Below are 20,488 nucleotides of genomic sequence, written 5' to 3' on the forward strand. Positions count from 1 at the left end.
TCATTAAGGAAGTATCTTTCTTAGTTTATTTATCTATCTAATACAACCCTGTGTCTATGGAGCTTTGCCAGTATTTCCAGTCAGCTAGTAGGTGAGCACCAGCTGGTCTCAGTACTACAGTGTAAAGTCCATTATCATGCATTAATGGAAACCCACTGTCAGATCATATCTGTGTCACTCCAGGCCACGCAGCGATCCATGGCATGTGTCATCACCCTGACTTATCGGCTCGGTGAAGAGAAGAGACTGCGTTTGTCATTTTCTTTGATCTGATCTGCGACCGAACGCAAAAAGCATTTTCGCATTTGTGCCTTATTTGATCTGTTATTTTTTCTTGAAAAGCATCCATCACTTCATATGAGACGCAAGCGAGCTTATCCACAAATGCATGAAAATATCAAACGGTCCAGAACGTGGGTTACTTCCTTATAAGGAGAGGTAGAAATGAAGTAAATATGGTGAACAGTCAATTTTATTGATGTACAGGCCAGTAAATAACCTTTTTTTTCCATGAATAGCATTCAAGAAAAGAGTTATTCACCACAGTATGTCAGGAGTGCAAGGGCCATTAGCTGCTCTGTACCATGAATATTATGCATCTGTCCTTCACTGTTGAGCTCATCTACAAACAAATGTCACCGTCCAGCATCAAACACACCAAGTGAAGAGAAACAGTCCACAACGGAAGTTGAAGAAGTATACAGAAAGATAGTATTTTATAAACATAACCTTTCCCCCAATACAATAAATATTTCATTGGACTAAATCTACAAAAACGTAGTCTCAACCTCTAAAACCATACCTAAGATACCTGGAGTATTTACCTGCAATATAAATGAATTCATGTGGATATGGGCTCATGACAACATTGAATAATGTGGTGCGTGTTCACAGTTTGTGGGCTTTACTTATACACTCAAAATTAACCATTATACTTTTATGATGTCCGTGAAATATATGACAGTTAATTTAATAAATTACTTTAGATTTAAAGCAAAACTAGAAACATCTCAAAAATAACTTACAATTTTTTTCGGTGACATCAGTTGTCCATGAATATATATTTTTTATAACTGACTTAAAGATAAAGGAAAAAACATCAAGAAGTACCTTTGGATGTGTGGCCATAGGTAGAAAAGCTCAAAGGGTGCATTCAGCTGTGACAGACCATTCAACAAGAGGAGATGCTTGTAAAAATAGAGAAGCATAACACTTCATGTCACCAAATCTTTGATATCTAAGGCCTCAGGTATTTCATAAAAATGCAGTATCCAATTTCCGATTCCAGATTTTCATCTGCTTTTTTTTTCACACTCATGCCTGAGACGTATGCTGCTTCCTAATGTTCGGTGCATCTGTATGCACACTGTTTACATAGCTTAGAAGTTGCTGCTGTATTTTGTACAAACAAAGAGGAAGTGCCATGACAACAGTGCACTATAAAACATCCTTGATAAGAAATTTTGCAATCACAAAAAGTCTTTGAGGGTCTGACTGAGCTACCTTACAATTAAGAATCCATGGAATGTTACTTTGTCCCTTGGCTGTACAGATGCCAAGGCAGAACTGATTAAAAAAGAAAAAAAAAAAATTTGGTCCGTCTTCTCCAGCATGTTACAAAGTCTTGAGTTAAAACCGTTTTCCCCTTGATTCTCCAGAAAATATTATGCAGCAGTACAAGAACAAATAAAGCATCTGCGCCTCAAGAACTGTTCACATTGTCAGAACATGAGCATTACTGTGTGATGCATGAACATTGTACATAATCCCTGAAAGAACACCGCCGTCCCCATGGTGCCTCTCAACGCACAGTTTACTCATCTCATCTCTCTGTGCTTTCTGATCATTTCTCAATCTGAGAAATGGAAAATAGAATGTCATTCGTTGAGAGTTGTAGAGTCTTTATTTTTTATGGATGTCCTCGTGCCGGATGATCTTGTAGGTGACCCAGTAGAAGACGTTGAAGATGAGGAAAGCCAGAGGAAATGCAGCCCTGGAGATTGTGTCTATCCTCTTGGCTCTGTCCACAAACTTTTTCCTCATGGTGTCAATGTCCTTTGGGACTGGTGGTTGAGGGTTCGGCGCTGGAGCAGCGTTCTTAACAGCTGAGCCGTCCTTTGTTGGCAGACATTGACTCATATTGTAGCCGGCGAAATTAAAGCGGCCTTCACGCATATCCTCATCCTGAAAAGCCATATGCAAATGAATTTAATTTATCTTTATGAACGACTGCAGCTCACGTTTTCTACTTTACTCCTTAATGGCCACAGGCTTGTGTTTCGGTAGCACGGTGAACTTACATGAACACAAATAAATTAAAACAAATTCCCAAGATAACCTGATGCCCTATAATGAAAAACCACTCAGAATGAATGCTCCAGGGGATGAATCCTAATCAAGCAAACAGTAGTAGCTTCTTCAATATCTCAACAAGTGGGTATAGCCATGCTGGGAAGCAAAGTGGAAGCTGATGAGCATGCTAGTAGTTTTGCAGGTATTTGAGCGTAAAAAGTAATACTATCATTATCAGGGTCTATTCTGTGCGTCATTTATCCAAGGTTCCGTTTTCCTGCTGAAGGGTCCTTATCCTAATCAATGCATTTTGTTGTATACTTTACAAACAGATTGTCATGCCCTCTGTGGATAATGTATGATTAGTGATTTTGGGTCCATCTGGATGATGGATAAATGAATGTTTGCACAACAGTTCATGGAAATCCATTCAACAGATGTTAGAATATTTTACTGAAAAGCAACCTGGCCAACCACACGGTGGCCAAAGTCATTACGTTACATCATTTGAAAGCTATTCATTTCTGGACCAATTCAACAAATAGATACTGAGATTAAAATCTCATAATATCATAAGTGAAAGACATGAGCTGTCCCTGTATATAAACAAGAAGTCACAGGATCACCAGAGTCATTTTAATTCATCCTCTGGGCAGCACAACTGTTCCATCCACTAGTTAACAAGATATTTCACTCTGGATCAAAGTATTATGACTGACTTATCTACACTGCCATCCCTGCAGCCACACTACTAGTGTGGCTAAAAAGTTTGATATCCAAACAGCAACCTTGTAAGGACTTTGAAAGCCTACCTTCTGATTCCTCCTTTGTCTCCGCCTCAGGCGAAGGAACTCTTTCTGTTGCCTGGAGACAAAATTAACCCCAGCATATTCTAGCAATGCAGCAAATACAAAGAGCAGACACACAGCCATCCAGATATCAATGGCTTTCACGTAAGAGACCTGGGAAGAAAACAGATTTCCTTTGTTAGATCCTTCAAGGTGACAGCATCAGCTCACAGTTCAAACGGAGGATGAATCTGTGCTTTGACTCTTAATGTTGGTAATTTTTTTTCTTAAGCTACCTTTCTTTATTGAATGTGAGTCTCGCATCTGTTAGATCTGTCAACTGATTTGCAGTTAGTTTCTCAGTTTTCTCCTTTTATTTTGCTCAGTGTGTGCGCTAGCGGTGACTTCTAAATGACTGTAATTATAATGTTTGGTAACAAGTGTTCCTAAGCTGCCAGTAATGTAAGTGATTGTATTGCCATGAACAGTGGGAGGTAATTGCCGCATTAATCACTAATAGAAAGAGAGCTGTTATAATAGTTTGTACCTCAGGTTTTGATCTGTTTCTTTTGAAAGTGAGGATGAAGTAGAAAGCCTTTACTGCTCATCAGTGTGACCTCATCACATCATGACAGCTGATTAGCATGGAGAGAAAACAACTCAGCTTTTTGAGGGTACTTAAGGCATATGGAGTTATTGTTTTTGTGAACCGAGGCTCTCAAAGGCTTCTCTTTAAATATTTATCAGTATACGTGTCTTTCATGTGAGAATCTCTGACGTGGCTTTTGGCACTCGTTGTGCAGACTGATGTGTGGAGAGTGATTGATCATCAGGATCTGACTCTCCGTGTGCCTACAGTACCCTTCACAATGTATGCACGGCAATTTTCCCTGATTGAAAATAAGCTAGCACAGACTACTGCTGCTGTTGGTAGTGCGTACACATGATTTAAAGGACAGCATCTTCATTGCTGTGACATGAATGCTGAATATTGTGAGCTGTGGATATCAGGTTAAAAGGGCAGAATAGCTCTTTTCAGTTTCTTATCCTCTGATGTATTGCAGCGGCTTTGAAATTTCACAGATGTCTGTCAAATGAAGCATCCTATGATTTGTTTTGTTTAGAGAGTGTTTTCTCTTCCTGGCTAGATGGATCGTGTGTTTGTTTTTGAGTTCCACATGTATCCTTTGTCTGAAATGTTGGTGATGAGTCTTGCATTGAGAGTGAACTACTGCACCACCCATTTTCATTCCCATAGAAGCACTGCCTAAAGAAAAAAATAGTCTATAATTGTACCACTGATTGCCTTTCTTTTTAAGTACAGTTGGGACTTCAGGGTCCCCATAGTTACATATATTATATACTGCAGAGCTTTTATTAAACCACAAATGCTTACTAGCAGTCACATGTAAAGAATTTATTCTAATAACTCTTTAATAGCTGCAGACATGCGTTTGAAATCAGTTTTGCAAAAAGCACACAATGTACTAAAATGCAAATACAGTAGGTCTCGAAAATCATGTATGATAAAAACATGCATTCAATTAATAAGATTCCATGATGGGAATACACGTTTATCAGATTTTTTTGGTTGATCTAATCCAGTGATTGATTTTTTTAATGTCAAATGATGTTTTCCATGTGACTAATCAAACAGGAGATGCAGATAAGAACACAGGTGCTTGTGCTCTAAAATGCCACCCTTAGATCAAACTTTAATAAAAACATAAATTCTTAAGTTGTTTGTACAAAGCACATCTCAACTGTGAACAGCATCTTGTTATTACAGATTTCCAACACTTGGTTTGATCTTCACCTTGAAGCACAGCAATGTAGTTATGCAACCATTTCTTTAAAATGCATATGACTGATAAAAATACATGTACTGTATGCAAATAGATGAATGCATGCATGCGTTTACTCATTCCTTTTTGCAATATGCTCCTTCAGCGGAAGCTTTTATGTGCAACATTTGATCTTGGCAACAATGAACTTAGAAATGCATTATATTAGACCAGCTGTCGCGCTCGCTACTCGGTCTGCTGAAAGAAAAAGCAGCGGTTTACCTTTGGAAGAGAAGCTCTGGAGCCGGAGCTTTGGGTGGTCATGGTAAGCACAGTGGTGATGCCCAGTGCCACTCTGGCAGGAGCAGCATCCATATTGATCCAAAAAGAAACCCAGGAGAGGATGACAATGAGGAGGGAGGGAATGTACATCTGGATCAGGTAGTAGCCCATCTGCCGCTCCAGGTGGAATTTAACCTCAATGCAGGTGAATTTACCTGTTTAACAGTAAGAAAAACGCAATTCAGACAGTGTATGAAATATAAACAGCTTTAGTGTTTGCCTGTGTGTCTTCTGACCAGTGTTGTAGTGCTTGGTGCAGTAGCCCAGCTCCTTCTCGTCCCTCATAATGAACTGAGGCAGGGTGAGTCCCTCTGACACCTGCACTGCACCGTTCTCCAGCCACTCAAAGATCAAGTCGTTCATAGTGTATCCAACTGGAGATGAGAAATGAACAGAAGAATTTAGATACAGAGCAACATCTCATGTTAGAAAATGCAGCAACCAAAGTGAGAAAATCAGCGCTTACAACTTTCCAGCTGCATCGTACAAGTTTGGACGTCCATCGGAAAGTTCTTCAGATCCATTGGACACGACAGAATGAGAGTCAACCTGTGATGTGGCACAAAGTCAGACTATTTTATTTGACTTTGAAAGAAATATATTTATTAAACCTTAAACTAGTGGGCTGACACATGGATTGAAAATAATTTGCTTGAAAAATTAAATCACAGTCGGCGGATTTTTCTGGTAATCTCTTTTTTTTCTCTCCTGTGTGATAACCTCCAGCATATCATGTAAGATTCCCTTCAGCAGATTCCTATCACACTTTCATTACTGCAACTTATTGTCTCTGTGATGCATTGTGCTCTGCAGTCTGCCCACTCTGTCATTTCTCCCATGAATGGAGAGTGCAGCTAACCACCTTTCATTTCTCTCGTTGACCCACTCTCCCTCCACACCTGAGCACTGCTCAGCCTTGAGCTGCTCTTTAAATGGACTCAAAATTGATCGGCTTTATGTCGCATCGTTGCAGAGAGAATTGAATGCTGAATGTGACTCAAGTTGCATTGAAATACAATACAACACATTTTCATATCTTGTACCTGTGCTTTGCTCACAGTTTGGGCTGATAAACCTTTAGAATCCACTCCATTCTGAGTGTGTTGCATGTTTGCTTTTTTTAAAAATATATATAGTTTGTAGGTAATATTCTGTGCACAGACGCCAACAGGAGGAAGAAGAATACACATTTCTTTCTTTGCTTTTGGCTCTATCTTTGCTTGGGATTCACAACAGCACCCCTGGGATTAGCTTGCCCTCTTGCAATCAGTGTTCCTTTATTAAAAATCTTCATGGAACTACGGGAACATACGGCAGTTGAGTAAATTTTACCATTTCAAAGAAGTGATCATAATAAGATAAGATAAACCTGCATGCTTCAAATTGACAGTCTTTGATGTTTGAGAGGAAATGTAAGAAAAGCAAGAAAAGTGAGCATGTCCTGGGGTAATGTATGCATCTGGGCTTTTGGTTCTCTGCAGTATCATCTTTCATTCAGTGCAGATTCCTACCTCAGCTATACTACTATAATACCAAATGGTGCAAACAGAGTTGCAACTGTTTTTACTACTGACTTCTACCAATTGCTTTATCAAATAATCACTTGGACTGGAGGAGATCAGCAGTGAAAATCCCCAAGAACCCACGGAGATGTCTTAAAATACCTCGTTTTGTCTGAACATCAGTCACTTATTTGATTTTTAGAGCAATTTCTATATAGTTTTCTATCAGCTGACTAAATTAATCATGAATTCAACCAACCAGCTCTTGCATAACTCTCTATATTTAATTCTGGAGTCTTTTTAATGGCTTATAACAACATTTCCGATACTTCACCTGATACTATAGAGGACAGTCCCATCCTTGAAGATCCGCAGCAGCTTGTTGTCTGTGGTGACATCATGGAAGTTGGCTCCTTTCTCATTGGCAAAGAAGAGGTCGGGCTTCCATATGGAGTCCAACATGGACGGATCCAGGTCGAGGGAGGAATCTGGGTATTTGCTGTACGCCAGCCGAGGGTCATTCCACTTCTGCCGCAGGAAGATGTTCACTCTGTAGTCCTGCAGAGATGACAAGCGGCTTTGCATATCTTGCAGTATGACTGAACGTCAATCACAGATACCAGTTTTTAAATATGCCATTACACATCTTTTTGACAAGGTAAATAGGAAAATTGAACTTCAAAATGTAAATATTGCAAAAAAAAACACAAAAATCTCACTATTTTTAATCAAGCATTTCCATTTCATGATACTTAATACTTCAACATCACTATATATTAGAGGGAAATACTCTAATTACATTTATGAGACAGCTTTAGCTACTTAAAAATTGAAAATCATTAGATTATCATCAACCTAAAAATATGATGCATTTTATAAATTCTCTAACCAACATTTCATGGACCACATTATTAAAATGTTGTTAATACATAAATTCATACATAATGCATGCAGTAATGAGTACTTTTGCTTTTAATAGTGCATTTTGCTCAGGATCTGAGTACCATTTTTCTTGTTGTAATAATACAAAACATTTCCAAAGGCAGTCCTGTAGCATTAAAAGCAAGAACATGTGACAAATAATAAAATGGATGAGTGAAAAATGATTTTGAATGCAAATTTTGAACTATCACCCAGCAATACCATCATCAAGGTGCCTGTATAATCTCACTTATCATACTTGTGTTCACATGACAGTTTTGATGATTAGATATTGTTGCAGGCTGCATTCACAAAACACTGACCTTTTAATAAGTTTTCTCGTTGATCAAAATTATGCAAGAGCCATTATAGAGGCTAAATGAAGCATTTATTAGATGTGGAGCCTGATGAGGGAAACTCTGACAGTGCAGTTAGTAGTCAAACCCTAATGCCACAAAGCTCAGTTGCTCAGAGTAATTGATATGTCACCATGATGAGGAGCCCTTATGTTGTCTGACATTTCATCAGCATATTGGCGGTTCCAAATATTTGCATGCCTGTCTAAAACTGTGTAATTCCCTGGCAGTCTTGCGTGTTCCAGATCCTGTGCAAATTAGCATTTTCCATTCGCGATCTTAAGTAGTTATTATCACTCATTATGAATCCTTTGATCCTGATTAGTTTCAATGCAGCCTCGCAGGTTTTATATTTTTCACCCCCGTAGCAGTTAGATGCCTTCACACATCACATGTTGTACGTCAGCTTGTTTGAGAGCCCCAACCCCCCATCATCAATTATTGGCTACACTTAAAGTGACCTACTGTTTGGGATTTGTTGTGTGAATTATTAAACCTGAAGTAGCATGTGCATAAAAGGGCATCATGGGAGAAACCAATAGCTGATTGGGTAACCCGCCAATAAGCTCCTTGGGCGGGGGGCGGGGCAGCTTTTATGAGTAGGGAGATGTAACATGGAATAAATGTAAAAAAAAAAAAAAAAAAGATCAGGATATGTAAAAACAGGATGAGTCATTCAGTCTTAACTCCAGATAAGGGATCAGGGGCTTTAGAACAACACTCAACTCACCATTGTAGTTTCTGCTATAGAACCAAAGCTGTTGATAAATATGTTGCAGGTAACATTAACTGGTGGACCTGCAGGTTGAGGGACAGATAACACATTGACACATTGTACAGGACAGAAATCCACCAAAATGCCAGAGGAACTCACCATAGTTGTCTCTGTGACAGAGCCGAAACTGTTGATAAAAATATTGCATGTAACGTTTACAGGGGGACCTGTGAAATGGAATGACAATGACATGACAGGAGAAAGCCTTAGAGCGTACAGATCATCACTGGGCTTGTGGGGAAGAGAAGAAAATTTGGGCGTCCAAGCTGCTGTTTCACTTTGTATGCAAACATGCACTGATACAAAAAGCAGTAGTTTTCAAGTATTTATGGAAGCTTTAGGAGTGGATGGTGGCATGTTGCATGCAGAAGATGGCACAGAACATTAGGAGAGCCCAAGTTTGGCTTTGGAGCTCCAATTTAATTAAATATAATAATCAGTCATGATGTCACAGTGATGTATCAGCTTATTTTTTTTTTAAATTTATGCAGTGATGTCTTCCGTATTAATGTTGGTAAACACAATTTTCCCGACACAGTAAACACAGGATACATGCACACTCGAGCTAAAGCATGCACACACATATACACGGTAATTTAGAGCTGCGCTGATTAGCTGATTAATCAATTACTGGATCACCAGAAATCCCCAGGAAATTGAAGACAACTCTTCTGATCAGTTGTTTAAATCACTGGTTTCAGCTTCTGAAAGGTGCATTTGCTTCACCTTCTATGATATTAAACAAAATGTCACTCCATTTATATAAAATAATTCAAATCTAGCTTGTGGAATAACCATAATACTATTTTCTTGCATTTTTTTTCTGCCAAGCAATTAATTCCTAATCAATTAAGAAAACAATTCACAGATGATTTGATAGTGAAAATACCCGCCAGTAATCTGCTGGTCCCAGTGCCAAATCAGAGCAGGTTCTCTCCAACACTCTTAGTAAAAACTACCCAGCATGCTCTAATGAAAGTGTAATTTTTTTTCCTGCACAGAGTAGCCTGAACAGAAATCTCTTTGCGAAGCCTGGAAAATGCCATTTAAAGTCACAGCAAATCTTTTCTCTCTATCTGATAAGTGAAGTTGTAAAGCCCTTCCCAGTGCCCTTCCCCTGTGTTTTCCTCATCAATATTGCATGGCACTCGGTATTAATATTTGCCTCAGTTTGTCGTCAGCTAGTTGCATTTAACAGCTGAAGCAGGAAAAAAAAATAAGGCAGTGCCTCCTCACAACAAACTCAGCAAAGGAAATCTAGGTCAGCTATCAGAAATACAGTTCAACGCTCTTCAAAGTATGACAAGCAGGTTCACAACGAAAAAGCCTCTGTTTACGCTGGAGTGGGTTCTTGCAAAAGTGTTTGTTCTCAAGCTGTAAGATGAGAATATGCGTGTGGTCAAGGTGATTGTAATTCTGGATTTGCTCTTAAAAGAATAAAACCTGCAACATTAATTTTAAAATCCTCTTTTTATTAGCCGGAAACAATGCATCATCCCTCCTTTTAGAATTCAAGCAGGTGTTAAACAGGCTGTCTCATCTCAGTAATCTGAACATTTCCAAATGAAGAGTAAAGATCTGGGCCATGTGTTTCTGAATCCTGCCCGTCGGTCCACTTACAGGCTGCTTTAGCTACCGGAGTCCCCAAACCCCCAACAAATCCCAGCCCACCTGACCCGGCCTGGAGCCCCCAGCGGGCCGGCAGCCTCTTCTCACTCAGCTCTGTACCAGTGACAGATGCTGTGTCTGTCCTCAGCATCACAGCAGCGACAACAGAGGAAGTCAGTAGCCTGCAGCCTTGCCACGGGGCCACCATCCATCATCTGTCCTGTCATGGTGGCATCCCTGTCTGCTGTGAGAACCAATCTGACTTCCTGACAAGCTCCCCCCCTATCACCTTGTTTTATAAATGCTTATTAAACTAAGATTCTATTTGGCACAGTTTCACAAGAATGAAAACAAAGCATGCAGTGTTATGATGAGGGGTTAGTTCACGATTTATTTCAAGCCAGGGCCATCATGTTAACTTAAGTGAATTATTGTTCTTATGAAAGGAATGACAGCACAGTATCCTGGCAACAGATAACAGAGGATCTCTACATGAGTAAAAATGTACTTCAGCTGCATTCGGTGACAGTTTTGTGGCTAATTATACTTTTTAAAGATGGGAAGTGAAGTGTTCAGATTTCTAGAAGATATTGACAAACAAACCTTTAAAATTCGGTCTAATGCGTGCATCATACCCGGACGTGCGACCCATGAGTGAGTCCAGAAAGTCGGATGGAGACAGGTTGGAGGATGATCTGGAATCGTGCTCCTTGGCGTCCACAACTCTGAAACGCACACATAGTGAGGGGGGGAAAAACACTTGGTCAGAGAGAAGTCCGAGCTCTGAAGCAGGAGTTAAAGCTTATCTGTCGTCTAGCAGCTGCCTGGGAGTGATGGACGCGCACAGGGAAACGAGAAAATGCGTTAATGCGCACACACGTATCGGATGTGATTTCGACGTGGTGTGCATCTTCGTTAAGAAAGGATTATTCTGTTCATAATGCAAGATTCCTACACAGATACAGGGCATGCTGCGGATTTTTAATAGGTTTATTACAGGGATTTTGTTGAGATGCCAAAGGAGGAGAGAACGTAAGACAATTACATGCGTAAATGTCACTTTAAAGTCATTGGGGTGCTGAAGAAATCCTCCTGGGGAGATCATGGATTTTAAGAAGATTTTATAGACCGAATTCTATTCACAAAACATTGATCATTAAAAATCATAATCAAGAAAGTGTTGTGAAAAAGGCAAACTTCAGTAAATCCTTATCAAAACAACACTCATGCAATTACCAACTTTATGCAGAAAAACTGCACTAATTATTACATAGTGGTTCTCTATCGAAGCCATCAAATACTTAAATTAATCATCGAATTTTCTTAACTTTAAGAGAAATATTATTAAATTGTTTTCAATTCATATAATTGAACATAATTGGGGAATAAACGGACCTACCTGAAATTGTTTGTCTCCATGAAATATGTAAATAAAGCTGCCAAAAGCTTGATAAAGGAGCGATTCATTCCCGGTGGTTTCCCCATGTGCTCACTTTTCTATTTCTTCCATATGTTTACATTAGTCAAACACATAATCCAAATAGGGGCGCCGCTTTCTTCCTCACCAAGTCGTGGGCGTTCGGGTGTTCTTGTGTCACACAAAAATACTGGAGACATTCCTCAACGCAGCCACAGATCATAGTTTAATTTCATGAAACTCTGACTCCCAAAAACCGATCTCTCGAAGCGGAGGTACGAAACATCAGTCCTGTGGTCAGACGTGGAGAATGTGAAACTCCAGGACGCATCGGCTGGAGGCTCCTGCGTTTGGCGCTGGCTGAGATCTAACAGCTCGCTCTGTGAAGACCAACCCGTCGGCCTGTGTTGTTACTCATGAAGTGAAATCTTTCTCAGGTGGGGGACCGTCAAGGAATGAGAGAGGAACGCCTTTTCTCTTTTCAGCACTTGGACAGCTCCCGGTTCCGTTACGCGCAAGCGCAAGGTTTAAAAGTGGTGGACGTGAGTTGGTTTTCAATAAGTCCAATAAACGAGGGAAGTAATCACCAGAAAGACACTCAAACATTGTCTCCGATGTCTGTTACATCGCAAATGTTGTCAGTTTTAAATGATAGCGTTTGTCTCACGAGGTCGCCGTGATGGGGAAACTCCCAGTGCGCGCAGCTGCGCATCAGGATTAACTGGCTTTAGGAATTTTTCTAGTGGTACAATTAAGTACAAGACATTACATGGATGATGCGGAGGGGTTATTGTAAATTGACATCCTCTGGTGAAAATGTGGCTTTAAATATTCTCTTGTAATCATCTTTTTTTCAGGGTTACAATTCAGCTCTAATCCTGATTTGTACTGTGGGTGTAGAACTGGGTGACTCTGACACCATCCTTGGCTGCGTTTTTACGCAATATGCTATTTTTTTCTTCCTATCCGTGTCTGTTTAGAGCAACCTACATCCTCACAGATATGAAAAGTGTAAACAAAGGACGCACCAGCGAGAAGCCGCTGGGAGAGTATTTGGTACCCCGGTTGCCCTGGAAACAGATTTCCGAGGCACATCATTGGAAATGCTGAAAGGTTGGCCTCCCAGAGCGAGACCGAGGGGAGCTGACTGACGGACACAGACAGGCAGGAAATATAGCTACTACAGGGTGGGTGAAGCCCCTAGGGTGGTGGAAGTGAGGTTTAGTAGGCCACTTAGAAATTATTGTTTGTTATATATGTAAAACAAGCTCTTGGTATTGATACTGAGGCTGGGAAGGGACCTGGCAGTCTGTGGATGTGAGTGGGCTGTGAGGCTTCATGGACCACAAGCATGAATGAGTCATTCCACATGAACGCACACGCATGTGCTGTGGAGGAAGCAGCTAAACTTAGTGAGAAAAAAAATATTTCATTCACATCAAGCCAACCACAGCATTTGTGTTGTAAGATTACTCTCAGCGCATCGCATGCCTCAACGCAGTGACATGCTCGGGCCGTAATACACTTTAGTCTGACACTTGGTCACTGACCAGTTTGCAGATCATCTGGGCCTTTCTCAGCCGGAGGTCGAGTCATCCTGTCCCCCTGCGCCTTTAAAGCTGGAGTCCAAATCACAAGTGTCACACTGTGTCTCATGCTTGGGAATGTATGGCTTGCTGTGGACTGGGGGATTTAACACGAGTGTGTCAGTGTAGGTCGTGGCTTGTTCCACAACATGTTCACCAGCATAAATATTAAATGTCCATGTGAATTATTTACCAACTAACACATGTGCTGTGAGCGCGTACTTAGTTTTTAATTAGCAAACTTTGCCTTTGTCAAGCAAGCGTCAGGATAAGCCGCACATCATGCAAGTTTTTACGTGGGTGACTTTAATGTCACCGAGGCAAAAAATAACATCTATTGAACCCAGATATTTTCTTTAATGAATACATTTCCTTCTGGCAAGAGCCAAAAATTCTCTTTGCAGTCAAGTCACTTATTTTCCATCTTTAAGACAGCTGCACTTGGCATGTCTGTGTAATGTCAACCACCTAGAGCTTCAATTGGCCATTAGTTTCCATAAGGAAAGACTTTGGGCCAGGTGGGTCACATAATTAAAGGAGAACAAGTCAAATCTGCATGTTATTAAGGGCAGAGAGATGTGTGCTTCTGTCTGTGTGAAAGGAGAGACTAAAACAGAACAATCCTTCGGAGAAGAAATGCCTGTCTGTCTCATTTATCCAGCAGTTTCCACACAGCTATTAAAATTAGAGACTCAAGACAGTCGAAGACACTATTTTAAAGCTGCCCACACACAGCAAAGATCGGTTTGCTACTGCCGGTTATTCTGTGGGGAATTCAGGGTTTTACATCATCTGGTTTATTGCGTTGTCCAAGTAATCAATTTCTCTGCTATAATGTTGCATTCCAAAATAATGTACATATCAAATTATCCTGCTGTAACATTGGCATCTATTTTTGTGCACAGAAGCATTTTTTTGTGGTTGATGGAGTAACCAGCTGGAAGCTCCATGTAGCTGGGGTAGGTGGTTGTCTTTGATCCCCCCCTCAGTAGCCGAGGAGCTGTGGACCGACTGGACAGCTCACCTGGAAACAACAAGCAGGCTTTACCACCCTGATGCTCATGTGCACTGGACTGGAGACAATTGAGAGCCGCAGAGTATCCATTGCCCCATCGATTCCTTGTATCTTTATCCCGCTTAATGACTTTCTCGCTCTATAATTCAACTCATGGAGCTGATCTCGGGCCTAGCAGGGATACAGAGATGTAACTTGTGTTGGGAGGCTTCTGTTTTTTTTTTTGTTGTTTTTTTTGATGAGACAACACAACACGCCGGAGGAAGAATACGGCTGATTTAATGAGAGGATTCTTGAAGAGAAAGATGGATTTGAGAATTCTCCAGCGCCAGCGCAATTATCATAAGCTCTCTGTCATAGCAAAATTAAGCTATTTTTGAGGCTCCGACGTGGCACGCATGAGAATGATGAACTTGTTTAGGTTAGACTGTGCTCACATTATAGCTGCAACACTTAGACAAATGTTCAAAATGCTCGAGATGGGAGCTATAGAGTCAATGCACAGGAGGATGGTGCGCCTTAGAGGTGGCTTTATCCCACAGGCTAAGTGAAGAGAGCAACGGTGGTCTTCACTAAGACTCATCTGTCAATCACAGCTTCCCTTCATCAGTGGGAGCAGCCTGACAGCCACAGAGCCTTTCTCCATCACTGAGCACTGAAAGCCCCCACTGATCCCCCAGTCTAGACCCCCATACATCCTCTGCACTCGCTTCACATTCAAACAGCCAAGAAAGACACCATTTTACAGGATGTATACATCATATTGGATGCTAACAACCGCGTTCAGTTTGTTAAGCAATTACATCTTCAAGCCACGGTGAGTCCATCATGTTTTCACTCAGACTTATATGTCAGGATGTCTCCCCTGAGTTCCAGTTTTTTTGTGCACTCACCCAAACCCTAAACAGCACATGTTCTTTTTTTTTTTTTCTTCTTTCCCCTGGCCAATGTGTGCTCCATGTCGACTGTGGCACACAATTTATCTATTTCTAGCTCGCAGGCTTGTCTCACTGAGCTTTGTCATTGGGGTTGTGCAGCTGTCAAAGAGATGCAAGAATAGATTGAAGATTGAATGCAATTTCAATTGCCTAACTGGTTTCCATCAGTTCTTTGCAGTGGAGCTTAGATGCATGTTATGGGACCAATTACCCGCAAGAGGGACACTGTCAGAGCAGCAGCAGCGCCTATTTCCTGACTTTTTAAAATTTTTTTTTTTAGATATTTATGGAAAACTAATCTCTTGAATGCAAAGTGCAGTGTTGAATATTAATGCATGCGGACATTCTATGTGACATTTTTTTTAGAGTATGGTGGGAAAACTGGTGCTAGTATCCCACCAGGTCTGTCAGAAGAAACAGGGAGCATTATGATTGAAGTCATATAGTGGCATGTGTGCAGGTGTACAGTTAAAGGCTCGCTGTTGGAATAGAAGACATGATGTGCTTGCACAAACATGGCTTCATAAAAGTGATTAGCGTGCAGCCTGTCAAATGGAAGACCCTATTAAAGATGACTGACTGTCACGTTCAAAATGAATCCAGTTGCTTGAAAGTGAACAGCAGACTGTTCTACAGAGATCTGCCTGTGCTCCTCACTGTCCCAGTAGTGCATTTAAACTTAAATACTACCTACAGTCGAAGCCTTTCATTTGGAGCTCGTGAGCCGAGCCGCTGAGTGTTATCCTGAAGTAAAGGAAGATGGCTGGCAGCCCACAGACACACTGTTCTCTATTATCAAGCATCAGCGTCTTCTCCACTGAACCCATGCTGTGTCTCTTCTCCTACACATCACGTTCGTCTTGCTTTAAATTGTCAGACAAGGTTTTACTGTATTCACAGCTTACACAGCCGTTACTTTGAAGTTTGCTTTCAAAACCCCCAAAATGCTTTTCATCGTGGATCTGATTAGTCTCTCGCAGGCCTGTTGTTTTTCCTGAGATAATCCGAATGCGACGCTTTCTCAAAATTCCTCAAGTCGTCCTCAAAATGGCAAGTGTTTGTTTTATTCCTTGTTTATTTTTCAGAATCCAACTTTCTACTCGTATGTTATATACAGTTATGGGTGCAATAATATCATTAGTATTCACATTTTTAAAATGCTGAAATGGAAAAAGGCATCAAAGCTTTCTTGAAAGTGATATAAAAAAAATGTATCTTCAAAGTACTGCTGTAAAATCCTTGAACTGATGGTGGATACACAAGATGCTGAAGACGTTTTTAGGTTCAGTTCATTGCATCATCCACATTCTGTATCACTGCAGTACATCGTCATCGCCTCAGAGAGAGAATTATAAAGTATGCATCCTATGCCATCATTGGTTCTTCTTCGTAGCACCTACGAAACAAATAACGTCAAGATGAATCATCCAGTGTTGATTTTACCTTTAGCAACCTTTAAACGTTTTCTGCCAAAATGTCTCATCCATTTTGGAAAACTGTTATTCCACTAATGAGTCACTCTTTCTTATAGGTTGCAGCTACTTTTTAAGGTTTCTACCTGATGTACAATATTTAGTTTATTTACCAACAATTAATAATGTCATTAGTTGCAAATTACAAAGCATTTAAAAAGGCTTCTTCCTAAGAAAGTGGCACTAATCTGATTAATGTATATCTGGATGTTGCTCCTGTGCCACTAATTAGCTGCTATAGTGCAGAATTATCAAGCAGAGGTACATTTCAGTGCACTTCTTCAATAATAGTGTGGTATATTTCACAGTAAAATGGTTCAGGTCTCATTTTGGAGCAAAAGCTTGGATTCTAGTTTTGGTTGATGGACTCGATGTGGAGCTGTCAGATCTTCCTGTGATGAGAGACAGTTGGAGACGATACCTGACAGCTTCCACATCTCTTACGTGTCTCTGGAGCAGCTCCACTTTCATTAAGCCAAAGCTGGACTTGAATTTACATTTTAGTGTTCAGAACTTAGGCTATAGATCATTTAATGAGACCCGCCACAGCTTTATCTCTCATTCACTGGAGGCACTTTTTTTGTTAAATAACCAGAAATAATATTCTTCCACATTCTGTTCTAAGTAACAAATTAATTTCTCTCTCTGTTAATGAAAAAAGAAGAGGAAAAAAACAGATATTTAATTGCAGCAACACCAAATGGGTGCATAATAGCAGAAACACCTGCCATCAAGATGTTATGAGATAAGAGGGAGCAGTCAAATTGCAAGAATTTCCATCAAAAGGAAAAGTTATTTCACACTGAACTGACTATCAGAGCTTTAATAAAACCCAGCTTTCCTCCCTTCATAGTAAAATCCCACTTGATGAATGCAAAGTTATTTCCCCCAAACCCATTGCCATGGGAACAGGGCTGTAACCGTCTCCTTTAAGGCACTTGATTATTGTATTTTTCAGAAGACAGCATTCACACTTTTGGGGGAAAAACTAGTAGAACAACATCTTATAGGGAGTTAGATTAAAAAACAACAATTCTGGATAAAAGTGGATTGTTTAGGTGTATTTTTATCAGCTAAATTTGCTTCAAAATGTCAATCATGTCTTTTACCTCCAATTAGAAGCTCTGATGGGGAAGAATCAGGAGGATGGATTTGATTAGAACTCTGGAACTACTACAGAAACTCACATTAATCAGCCTCACAAAAGATCATCCCACAGCATAAAAAGTACCTTGAGGTGTCCGGGATTGGGTAACGTGCCAACAAAAACCCACATTATTAGCAGAAGGAAGCGAAATAATGACATTAGTTAGCCTTTTTTATTTCACTATTTGGACTTCACACTGAGCACAGATTGCCACAACGTGAACCTCAATTTCAATTCGTAATTTGTGTTGCTAAATTGTACTCATAGCACCTCTGCAGAGCTGCCAGCAAGATTCGTGAAGAGTGGTTGGAAGAAAAAGAGAGGAGAGGGGGAGATAGACAGACAGGGAAGAGATATTTTTACCGTTTTCCTTAAATAATCAGGACAAAAAAGCCAAACAACTTCTTCAAATGTTGGATAATGTGAGACTCTGGGTTTGTCTTGGCAGTGACAACAAATATGTTTTACATGCGCACATTCAGAGTCACTTTGTTACAATGTCAAGCTTCATTGTTCACCACATCTTCGCACTGCTTTCACTACTCTGGCACCATTATCACTTTGGAACCATTTTTAGAACACTGTGGGGCAGTAAACACAGTTTCCATGGAAACATCACCGAGACACACATTGATAAGCGGATTGGAGCAGCTGTATTTCTCTGATGACGAATGAAACCTCAAAAGCTGAGAGGGTTTCAGCTGGCGAACACAATTAAACACTGCCCATATATCGGGGAAGAGGGATCCACATAAGCAGAGGAATCTGTTTGATTTCTCATTATGAGGAAGATAACAAGCCCACTCTTATCTGGTTTCGCCAAAAGCTCTCTCTGGCTCGGCCTGCCTCGCCAGCCAGCCAACCAGCGGGTCTGTGTCTCAGAGCAGCTGCACATGGGCAACAATTTCCAATTAGATTTTACTTTACAAATGGATATATTGATCTGGTGAAGCTGTTCTCATCAAGCTGGAGAGAAACAATCAGGCGCAGTTTAATTTGGCGTTAGTCAGTGGTCTTAAGCAGACTAAGAAGAAGACAGAAAAGGTCATGCATGGCTTAAAAAATAATAATCCAAATAATAAAAATATATTAATTCCAAAAAATGTACAGCTAATGAATTCAGTTTCTTGTTAAAAAAAAATAAATAAAAAATTGGTTCACATTGTGAATGAGTTTAAACAAGTCAGGACTTCAGTTTCTTTCACAAATAATTTGAGTATTTGGAACAAATCATGCAGTTTTAATCAGTATCAGAAACTCATAAAGGTCGTACATGATTTTAAAAATAATAATCAAAATGATCAAAAATAGATATTACAAAAAATCTCATTGTTAAGGATTTCAAATTAGTATTGAAATGTATTTCTAGTGCAAATAATTTTACTACTTTGCTCACTTTGTTTGAGGATTCAGAAGAAATCATGAAGTTTTATTCAGGTGCAGGAACTCATAAAGGTTATACATGTTTTTAAAAAATAATAATCCAAAAAAATTCACAAAATATGACATTGTGAATGATTATAATCAAGTAATGACTTCAGTTTCTTTTGCAAATAATTTGAGTACTTTGAGCATTTGAAACAAATCATGCAGTTTTAATCAGTATCAGGAACTCATAAAGGTCATATATGTTTTAAAAATAATAATCAAAATTAATATTACAAAAAAATCTCATTTTTAAGGATTTCAAATTAGTATTGAAATTATTTGTCTACTGCAAATAATTTGGCCACTTTGAGGATTCAGAAGAAATCATGAAGTTTTATTCAGTTGCAGGAGCTCATAAAGGTTATACATGTTTTTAAAAAATAATAATCCAAAAAATAATTCCAAAATATCACATTGTGAATGATTATAAACAAGTAATGACTTCACTTTCTTTCACAAATAATTTGAGTACTCTATTAGAGTATTTGGAACAAATCATGCATTTTTAATCAGCAGCAGGAACTCATAAAGGTCGTGCAAGTTTTACTAAATAATCCAAATATTCAAAACTGAATATTACAAAAAATCTCATTTTTATAGATTTCAAATTAGTATTGAAATATATTTCATATTTCACGTTTTTAAAAATAATAATCCAAATTAATAGTCAAAAAGATCAATTTGAAAAAATCCCATTTGCTCACTTTGTTTGCGGATTCGGAACAAATCACACAGTTTTATTCAGAGGCAGGAACTCATAAGATGTTTGACCTTCACTGTGCAAAGTTTCATATCTTATTCAGTAGTTAAACCTTTGAAATGGATATCATTTGCATATCTATCATTTTTTGGGGGATTTTTCAAGGTGGTAAAGAGTAGATCTAGTAAAGTGTAAAGCCAGTAGTTTATACATCTTCACATCTTTATACATTTTCACATCGTCTAGTCAAATCTTCCAGGGTTATATGCTGAGACTCAGCTGTTGGAAGGACGTGCAGAGAGAACAACTTGATCACAGAGCAACTGATGGGGTCGTGAGAGTCGCTTTGCCTGACAGCAGCACATCTCCCCTCTGTGGCTTTTGTGGTCCTGGAAGGGCTGCACAGAAAGTACGAGA

At 39.6% G+C, this 20,488-nt stretch overlaps 2 protein-coding genes across 8 annotated transcripts in view; one reads left to right on the forward strand and one right to left on the reverse strand.

Annotated features, from left to right (window-relative positions):
* fancb (FA complementation group B) overlaps positions 1 to 20,488 on the forward strand; it is a 45,994-nt gene that overhangs the window by 14,761 nt on the left and 10,745 nt on the right. The window lies entirely within an intron of this gene.
* On the reverse strand, positions 455 to 12,484 carry glra2 (glycine receptor, alpha 2). 6 transcript variants are annotated; one of them, XM_035941440.2, is made up of 9 exons: positions 11,768 to 12,484; positions 10,972 to 11,093; positions 8,716 to 8,927; positions 7,043 to 7,266; positions 5,673 to 5,755; positions 5,443 to 5,580; positions 5,147 to 5,361; positions 3,105 to 3,254; positions 455 to 2,184 (listed from the first exon to the last, which is right to left on the reverse strand). In XM_035941440.2, the coding sequence occupies exons 1-9, from the start codon at positions 11,851 to 11,853 to the stop codon at positions 1,903 to 1,905; spliced, it is 1,512 nt and encodes a 503-aa protein (XP_035797333.2). In that variant the 5' UTR covers positions 11,854 to 12,484; the 3' UTR covers positions 455 to 1,902. The 6 variants fall into 6 exon arrangements, with proteins under 6 accessions (XP_035797333.2, XP_023150850.2, XP_023150849.2 ...); XM_023295082.3 differs by having other exon boundaries at positions 8,860 to 8,927; positions 11,768 to 12,482; XM_023295081.3 differs by having other exon boundaries at positions 8,716 to 8,783; positions 11,768 to 12,479.

Source organism: Amphiprion ocellaris, chromosome 11 (assembly GCF_022539595.1).
Source record: "Amphiprion ocellaris isolate individual 3 ecotype Okinawa chromosome 11, ASM2253959v1, whole genome shotgun sequence".
NCBI classification, from domain to species: domain Eukaryota; kingdom Metazoa; phylum Chordata; class Actinopteri; family Pomacentridae; genus Amphiprion; species Amphiprion ocellaris.

What these genes read in the sequence shown, in the direction of transcription:
- glra2 (XM_035941440.2), bottom strand. Translation starts at nt 11,853, where the DNA reads ATGGGGAAACCACCGGGAATGAATCGCTCCTTTATCAAGCTTTTGGCA. An exon ending in CATTAGACCGAATTTTAAAG is followed by an intron (nt 8,928 to 10,971) that starts GTTTGTTTGTCA and finishes TCCATTTCACAG; the next exon opens with GTCCCCCTGTAAACGTTACA. An exon ending in TACGATGCAGCTGGAAAGTT is followed by an intron (nt 5,581 to 5,672) that starts GTAAGCGCTGAT and finishes TCTCATCTCCAG; the next exon opens with TTGGATACACTATGAACGAC.